At 26.3% G+C, this 10,143-nt stretch overlaps 1 protein-coding gene across 2 annotated transcripts; it reads left to right on the top strand.

Moving 5' to 3' along the window:
* Positions 1 to 924: 924 nt before the first annotated feature.
* Positions 925 to 7,475, top strand: LOC111035543. Of its 2 annotated transcripts, none has more exons than XM_022317195.1 (10): positions 925 to 1,159; positions 4,497 to 4,699; positions 4,776 to 4,919; positions 5,014 to 5,097; positions 5,171 to 5,254; positions 5,359 to 5,436; positions 5,501 to 5,596; positions 5,660 to 5,931; positions 6,648 to 6,807; positions 7,293 to 7,475. In XM_022317195.1, exons 2-10 carry the CDS (start codon positions 4,504 to 4,506, stop codon positions 7,412 to 7,414), a joined length of 1,236 nt encoding a protein of 411 aa, XP_022172887.1. In that variant the 5' UTR covers positions 925 to 1,159; positions 4,497 to 4,503; the 3' UTR covers positions 7,415 to 7,475. The 2 variants fall into 2 exon arrangements, with proteins under 2 accessions (XP_022172887.1, XP_022172888.1); XM_022317196.1 differs by lacking the exon at positions 925 to 1,159 and adding an exon at positions 4,388 to 4,414.
* Positions 7,476 to 10,143: the final 2,668 nt, after the last annotated feature.

Raw genomic sequence — 10,143 nt, 5'->3', positions numbered from 1 at the left:
ATACAATTTAGTGATGGCCACTGAATAAATTGTACTATCGGATATTATTCGATTATTCGTATTGACTATCGAATAATAATTTAAATAATATTATAAAAGACTGAATAATCAAAACTATCGAATAATAAAATATATAACTTAATAATTAAAATTATCGAATAATTATTCGAACAATCCCACACAGCATTTTTCAATGTAAACGATTAAATAAATATTAATTTTGAATTGAAATTGAAATATTTAAAATTAAAAGTTAATTCTACTTTAATATATATTTTATTTTTTTAGTAAATTTTCAAATATTTAACAGTAATTAATAATTATTTAATTATAAATATTTTATTTTCAATAAACATTTTATAATTTAATAATTTAAATATTTAACATTTATTTAATATTGTAAGATTAATTACAATTTAATTTTAAAAGTGAACATTGATGTTATATTTATATTTTAAATACAATTTTTGTAATCTGTTCATTGGAAAAATGAACATTTTATTTCCAATTAAATTATATGATTAAACTAATATTAAGATATGACATAAATGAATATTAACATTTAATATGTTATAAATATAGAAATGTGTTGTTGTTGCGATTTCTTAATCAGCGGGGAAAACCATGTAACGACCGTTGTTTCCGTTGCGCATACGCCGCGACCGCTTTGAAAACGCTGATAAACCGCTACAAACTCAATACTCATTATTTATAGAAGAGTCTACTTATGTTATTATTACGTAACTTGATAATTTATTATTCGTCCAGTGGTGCTACATAGTACATAGTGTTAGTACATTGTGCATTTGTGCATCACAATTCACAATTCACACTCACAGTCATATTATAATTTAAGACATTTTGTCTCCGCGCGTATGCCGTAGATGGTAGATGTATTTATTATATTGTATCGTTCGCGTTTTTTATATTTTATAATTTGTATCAAAGACGCGCCTTACAGTTGTCCAGTTATCGAGTATTCCAGCAATACAAATTCAGTTGACGTGACATTTTGTCTCCACGCGTATGCCGTATATGTGCTTTATTATTATTGTATCGTTCGCGTTTTTATATTTTATAATTTATGTCAAAGACGGTTCAGTCGTCCAGTTGTCCAGTAATACAAATACATTTGACGTTGTATACCTATACATTTTCGGTAAGTACCTGCTACTTTTTCATTATCGTGCTCCTTATTATTGTTATTAATATTATAAAATATAACTACTTACGAAAACGATGTAGACAGAATCAGAATGAATAGAACAATATAAAAACTGTAATAGTTAATTAAACAAATAGCTAGATATTAAATTACATTTTGTATTACCTACGTATATTGTTAATTCTATATAAACTTATACATGTATTTAATGGCGGGCTAGTGTGGTCAAATTTCGACCATAGACGAATTGCGCCTAAAACAAAATTTTCGTTTAAGGTATATAGGTATTAATACATTTCCTACTTGAACAAGTAGTTTGATAACTTATTACTTATAAAATAAAGGTATTATTATAAACCTAAATTATTTAAGTATGTTGTAGCCTTGTGTAAGTAGTGTATTAAGATTAAAATATATTTTATAAATCATGTTATTCATATTATGTACCTACATCAAAATTAATATTTATGATATTGGAATAGTCTTCAATTGTTAACAATACTCTGACCTTATAAGTTTTTCATTACAATTTAAAGTTAATTATAAATTTGCTTTTCCTTTTAAAAAGGTTATTGGATGAAGTAAAATTTGATGCCGATATTTGAAAGTTGCAAATGTAATGTATCAAGCTAAATGTTTTATATTTATGTCAATAATTTTTATATCTGTATAACTGCCTACTTATAAATTATAAATTTACCGCTTCAGACGTGGTTAATAAGTTTTAGTTGTTTAATTTCTTTGTTTTACAAAAAATTATTAATAGTTAGAAGTTAGCTGGTCGGTAGTAAAGTGTTTTCATTAATTGTGTTTATTTTATAACTATTGCCATATTTTACACTAATATTATTTTGCTATAGGTAATATATGTCATACATATAATAATAATCATTATTTTCTTTTATATTAATTATAAATATGTCTAGTCAATCTGAAAGTAAATCTACTAAGCGTAGAAGATATCTGAATGATATGGAAACCATTGATTTTATTGTTGAAAATCAAGAACAATTAAACTTTTTACCACAACCAAGTACCTCCATAGATAATGATAATGACTTAGTTGTAGAAAGCCATGATATATCATCTCGTAGTGTAATTGTTAATGATGATATTTTTTCTAATAATATTAATACTGATGATATATTTAACTTTTCTTTTTCAACTATTAATTTTGATGATAATAATGTAGACATATCTGATTATTATGATCTACAAAATGAATCATGTAGCTCTGATTCTAATGATGAATATTCAATAAATTCTAATAATATTTTATATGATAATCAATGTTTAATTCTTAAACTTATTGCTAACTGGACAATTGAACATAATATTACATTATCTGCACTATCTGCTTTATTAAAACTTTTAAAAAATCATAAATGTTTCAGTCATTTTCCAGTTGATGCTAGAACTGTGTTAAAGACACCTAATAAACCTAACAAAATTCAAACTATTCAATCTGGGTATTATTACCATTTTGGTATTGCAAATGGTTTGAAATCTCATTGTAATTTTTCAATTATTAAAGAAAATATAATTAAATTGGTTGTTGGTATTGATGGTTTGCCGCTAACAAAAAGTTCCTCTAGCGCCTTTTGGCCAATTCTTGCATATGCTCGGTACAGTTCTTGTAAATCTAATGTTTTCTTAGTTGGTCTTTATTGGGGGAAAGAAAAACCACAGTGTAGTAATTCATTTTTAAAAAATCTTGTTGATGAACTTAAATTTTTAGCAGAAAATGGTATGGATACTGCTTATGGTAGAAAAAATGTCAAGGTAGAAACATTTTGTTGTGATACTCCAGCTAAGAGTTTTATTTTAAACACCAAAGGGCATGTTGGATATTATTCCTGTCCAAGGTGCACCGTTGAGGGTGAACGTATAAATAATACCATGTGTTTTTTAGGTACAAATTTTCGCAAAAGAACTCATTTAGATTTTATAAACCGTGTCGATGATGAACATCATATAGGCAATACAATATCAATTTTAACTGAAATACCTTATATAAATATGGTGGACGATTTCAGTATTGATTATATGCATTTGGTATGCTTAGGCATTGTTAAGAAATTGATTTTATTATGGTTGGGTATATTTAAAAAATCCCCTGTAAATGTTCGCATACAAAGTCGAAATGTACATGTAATTACCAATCGTCTCTTATTTAATAAAAAATATGTAACTGTTGATTTTTCAAGAAAACCTAGGGGATTAAATGATATAATGAGGTGGAAAGCAACAGAGTTTAGACAGTTCTTACTTTATACTGGGCCAATAGTGCTAAAAGGAATTTTACTGGATGAATGTTATATTCATTTCATGTGTTTACATGTAGCCTTTAGAATTCTTTTATGCCCTGTAAGTACTGAAAAATTGGTCAATTTCAGTGAAAAACTTCTTATACATTTTGTTGAAAAATTTGAAGAAATATACGGACCTCAATTTTCATCTCATAACATCCATGGGTTAATCCATATAGTAGATGATTATAGGAAATTCGGCTCTTTAGAGGAATGCTCATGTTTTCCCTTTGAAAACTACATGAAGTTCTTAAAAAAAATGGTAAGAAAACATGAGAGGCCATTAGAGCAAGTAATTAAACGCTATCAAGAATTTTTAACCTTTAGTGAATCTAAATTAAATACCAATCTACACAATGAAATAATATACAAAAAAAAACATGTTAATGGACCTTTACTTGAACACTTTACTACCGTTCAGTTCCAAATCATTATTAAAAATAGAATTAAAATAGATATAAAGTCTATTTCAGATTGTTATATAGGTTATGAATATGATAAACAATTATGTATTTTTAAAGTATTAAATATTTGTAAAGATTCTATTAATGATAGATATGTATTTTTGGCTAAAAAATTTAATAAAATTTGTTGTTACTTTGAAAAACCTATGAATAGCTTAAAGTTAGGCATAGCATTAGTTGATGAATTATCAGCTGCAGAAGATTACACTATAATTGATATAGAGTTAACAGAATTTTCTAAGTATATGATATTATTTGATAATGATAATAATAATGTAGCATACCCCATTTTACATACTCTTGATGTTATTTAATTAATTAGTTAAATTAGGTATATTTATAATTATTAATTTTATGTATAAATACAACTTAAATAAATTGACTTACTTATTTATTTTATTTTATTATTTACTATTATTATTAATTCTGAATTGAAAAAAATGATGATTGTTAATATTTAAATAATATGTGTATAGGTACTTACCCTTTTAAATTATTTTAATTTTCTATGATATTTATTATTATTTAATATTTTTATTTATTGTTGTATTATTATAGTATTAAAATGGCAACTTATTCAGTAGTTCACTTTTTCGGTGATGACTCTGTAGAACCTGTACCTAGTATTTGGATTTCAAAAAATGGGACTTGTGCATGGCCAAAAAATGGAGCTTTGATTAAAAAATACATACAACTAAAAACTATTCCTAATGAAATTGAATTTGTTTATCATAAAGCAAGAGTTCTTAAAACAAATATCAGTAAAAAAATATTGTTTAATTAAAAAATTCTTTGCTATTCAAGACATTACAATTTGATACCTTTTTTATACTATAGAATCATTGGGAGAAGCTAACAGTTTGGCAGAAAAAGGGTGTATACAAAGTGATCTATCAGATTATACTGGTGACTTGATGAAGTCCAAGAGAAAAATAAAAGAAAAAAAAAATCACTCATATTCAGATTGTCCTGAGTATTCAGGTTATTATTTTTACTTGTTTAACTACCCGATTAAAAAATAATATATCTGCTTATTTTAAATTTGTTTACCTATAACAATAATTATTTTATTTAGATTCTGATGATGATAAATCTAATAAGTCTGATCATAAATCAATAAAATATGCAGGTTGGTCTCCTTCTCCAAAAAAGTTTAAAAGTAAGTTTTTATTTAATAAATACATTTTTATTGTGTTATTTTTAAGATGTAATATATAATTATTTTTTTAAAGCGCTTAAAAGTCAACAAAAACCATCAATAGTTAAACAGCTGTCTTATGATATATTGTCAAATGTGACTGATAACTATAAGAATGGTAAGTGATTATGCATTTATTATTCATTAATAATTATTAAAAATGATTTATGTCATGAAGGTAGAAGTATTAAATATATATATAATCATGTTCTGTTTTTATAGTGCCAAAATCAAACTTTGATAAAGATACAAATGAAGACATTGTTGAAGATAAATTAGAGTCTACTGATGTTCATCTTGGTAAATATTTTTTTATAATAATAAAGTTACTTTTTTTATTTAAATCTTAATTACATTTTAACAGATGAAAAAAGTTCAGAAGTATGTATCAGAACACCTAAATTATTAGACGTATCTATAGAAGCTGTAACTAAAGTAACACCAGGCAGTAGTACACCAGGTAATGCTTCAGTTTGATACCAAAATATACTTTATATATTATATATTTACTAATTTCATACAGGCAAAGATTTTCAAAAAGAAACTTTACACATGTTGGCATTTATCAAACATGAATTACGGCGTATCATAAATAATCAAAGAGATATGGCTCAAAGATTTGATTTTATTGAGATACGTTTAAATAGTATGCCAACAAAAGATTCTTCTGTCAACAATAAGATATTCTCATCATTAAATGACATGACTTGTTGCCCATTACCCATCGATAATATGACAGATCTTGATACATTGGAAAGTAATATTTTGGGAGATGGAGCATTCCGCACAAACTTAGTAAGAAACTATATCATCTTTGATTTAGTTATTAAATGGTTGAAATATTAAGTTTTAATAAATTTTAATTCAACTTTTGTAACCAAATAAATATAGTAATTGAAGCATTTACTAACCAAGGAAACAATAATTAAAAGTTCTGTGCTAAATAGTATTATAGTTGTATCAAGGATGCATTATTGCTGTATACCTACTTGTGTATATATATTCTAAAAAAGCAACTAAGTTAATTAATAACTAAATTACTAAGGATATTATAACAGTAATCATATATGATTATAGTTAAAGGACTTTGAAGAACATGGCCAAGTTTCTTTTACCTATTGACCATTATTTGTTTATTCGGTTATAGACATTATAGTATGGAGCAGGGATTCTCAAACTTTTATACACACTACCCCTTTTTATCAATACATTTTTTGGGTACCCTTTCTTAGTTACTAAACTAAAATATATATAAAAAAATTTAAAGACTTACATACATGTTGGCCAGATTTGTACCCCTTAAAAATTTTTGAGTTCCCCCTAGAGGTACGCCTTACCACAGATTGAGATACACTGGTATAAAGGATGAGTTGTATGTATATTGTAAATATTAGCTGTATCATGAGGGAGATGATGGTGATTGATCCTAGGTTTTTAAATTTTAAAGTTTTGCCTTTATAGGGTTTATAACATATAAAATAATTATTATAATATATTTACGCATTTTTTAGGTGAATGAATTATCTTATATTGGTGGAAAAAATGTTAAATCTATGGTAAAAAGGCTTATGGCTAAGTTATTTAAAGATGAGTTATTGAAAGACTTCTCATATACTGGGAAGAAAGGAAAACAGAAATTTTCAAATTTAGCAACTTGTTCCGTAATATTTGGTAAGATATATTATGACTATATACATATATATATATACAATATAAACATTGATTTTATTATGTAGTAGGCAACGGTGTGGGGAATGCATCATTTTTAAGTAATGGTCTTTCAAAATTTAGGGGTGGGTGCACCATGATTATTAATTTAGTAAGATTTGTAAGACAATAATGAAACTTGAAATAAAAATTAAATAATTTATAAATAAAAAATTGTTTGTATATTTATATAAATATTAATTTTAACTAATAAAATGTATAATATACTATACAATAACATTCATACAAACAAACATTCTAGTGTTGTAAATGCCATGTAATAACAGGTTTTATAAATCTAGTATCAGGATTGGATAATTTCATAAAAAATCTTTGCTCCTAATCTGCAAAAATAAGTTACTGTGTATGTTCTAGTTGTTTAGGTACTATTTATAATGAATATACTTAGCTATATTTATTTTTTACATTTTTTCTTATTTAATTTTTAGATGCCATTAAAACTCAAGAAAAGTTTAAACACGGTACTCAAAATGAAATGGAAGACATTATTAAATATGTACTTGCTCAAGCTCCATTTAACCTGAAGAGGCAAATTGAAAAAAATAACTAAATTAATTACTCCATTTTTATTGTTTGGTATTAATAAGAATAAAATGTTTAATTAATATTAATATCAGTTGTTTATTTTATATTTATTTAACATTTGTTTTCCTGGTATTCAATGTAAGTTAAGTTTGATGGTACATTTATTAACCATTGCAAAATCACAAATAAATATAAATTTATTAGTAATAATTTATATTTATTAAATATTTATTTTTGATTTTGATTAATAATTAACCAAAGGGTTCAATCAATATTTATTAGGAATTAGATAATATATAAAAATGTATTATCAATAAAAATCTTATAATTTATTAATCATTAAATATTTTTTTGAAATATTTATTTATCATTGTATAAACATATCATTGCTGTGTGGATATATATATATATACACTGTATAGGGTGGTATAACTATATAATATAACAACCGCGTGCTAACAAAATGAGAAATCGAACGCGAAAACACAAAACAAAAAACGTTGACCTCGCGTGTCGACGAAAAAAGCTATAATAATTTCCACTCCCTCCTCACCACCCCCGAAAGGCCCTACGACTCCGTTTACGCCCTCACAAATACTTGAAAATTGCATACGGTTTTAAGCACCGACGACGACGACCGCACCACCACTACCACCATCACCACCACTGCGCCTGTGGAGTCATTTAAGCGACACACGTGGGACATGACGTGCACCCCCTAACCATCCATAACCACCCCCGTGAAAGCGCTGACCGTTCGGACGGAATTCATTAGAAGCAGCCCGAGCGACGGCTGTTGCCGAAACACATGCGGGGCCCGGTAATGGACGAGACACAACTACACATTAGAGGTTCATTTTTGACGGGATTTCTCCTTTGATATTTTTTCTTTTCCGCTCCCTTCCCGGATTCCGGCCATTCCCTAGTCTTTATAACAATAATAATAATAATAATAATAATAATAATAATAATAATAATATAATACCGCCACATCCTACAATGCTCGACAGCCACTTTCGGCACAACCCGCGTGTCGTGCGGTCGAAAGTTTCATCTATATAATATTATATATTAAGACTCTCCCGCGGTGAAGTCCACTGCCAGATGATTGCTATTGCTATATTTATAATATTATTATTATACTTATGGTTTCAAGTCTGCTTTTTATCGACATACTCGTTAGCGAGAACACCCGAATCACTATTTCGTTTTATTTATCTTTTAATTTTTTAACTATTGTATAAAACCCTATGTCGTAATAATTAATGCATTGTCATTCCGTCGGCTTAGCCGTTTATTGAAACATTATGACATGTTATGTAAAAATAATATACAAAACAAGTTAACTGTTTTCATTGATTGAGTGTAGCAAGGAAGATTCGTTAGATTATTACAAAACAGAAATTTAAAAACTTTTGTTTAATAAAGTGAAATAACTTTTCGAAAAGTTTTCTGCGATTTGTTCATTGTTGTTTGAAACGTTAAATACCAAAACAGATAATAATAATGTCCATTCGGCACATAGATATATTTGATTGTAAAAATAATGTTGTTGGTTTAGAGTTTAGACGATAATGTTATACTGAGATGTTTTTAAACGTTTTATTTATATAGATGCAAACAATTTGTTGCAAATTACAATTATTATTACAATATTACTAGTACATGTAGGGTTTACTACAGTATGTTAACTCATAGTTTATGATTTATTAATTATTATGTAACACGAGAACGTCCAATTTACTATTTTTTTAAAGCATTTTTTACCTAATGTATAAAACGCTATGTCGTATTGTATTGTCATTCCATCGTTATAAGCCGTTTATTGAAACATGAAAATATTACATTACGTAAAATGAAATATATAAATAAATTAAACAGTTTTTTCCGATTAAAATAATTTGTCCTGTACGATCTGTTAGATTATTATGAAATAGAAAAAAAAATGTTTTTTGTTAAATAAAGAAAAATAAGTTTTGTTTAAATTGTCTACGATTTGTTGTTTGAAGTGTTAAATATCAAAATAGATAGTATAATATTATAATGTACATTCGGCGCACAGATATATTGGGTTGTAACTCGTAAAAATAATGTTGTTGGTTTAGATGATAATATTATACCTAGATATTGTAACATTTTTTATTCATATACATGTAAACATTTTATTACACATAATCATTGTTGTACTTTAAGTTTGTGGACGAGCACGCCCGATTTATTAATTTTTTTTACCTATATTTAACACGCTATAGTTGTATTGTATTGTTATTTCGTCGGTTTTAGCCGTTGATTGGAACATTATTAAATGTTACGCAAAATAAAATATACAAAACAAATAAACAGTTTCTATTTTTTAAATGTTATTATGAAAGTATTAAAGACGTTTTTCTAAATAAAGTGAAATAAGTCTTTGAGGAGTTGTTTGAGATTCATTATTTGAAACTTTAATAGCAGGTACCAAAGCAGATAATAATAATATAGTAATATCTATTTGGAAAACATATAATATATGAGGTTGGAAAAATAATATTGTGGGCTTAGAAAGTAATATTATTTTTCGATGCTTTTCATTTTTGTTCATACAATATGCAAACAATATATCCATAATATACCTATAACCATTGCTATTGTTAAACCGATTCGATTTTAATGAAAAAAAAAAACAAATAGTCGAGTCGTAGGTACTTATACGAAAATTGTCAACGGGGTGAATGCGAATAATACGGTATATAGTTATAATTCATTAATAATAAT

Source organism: Myzus persicae, unplaced genomic scaffold (assembly GCF_001856785.1).
Source record: "Myzus persicae strain clone G006 unplaced genomic scaffold, MPER_G0061.0, whole genome shotgun sequence".
NCBI classification, from domain to species: domain Eukaryota; kingdom Metazoa; phylum Arthropoda; class Insecta; order Hemiptera; family Aphididae; genus Myzus; species Myzus persicae.
This window is presented reverse-complemented; position numbering and strand designations above follow the sequence as displayed.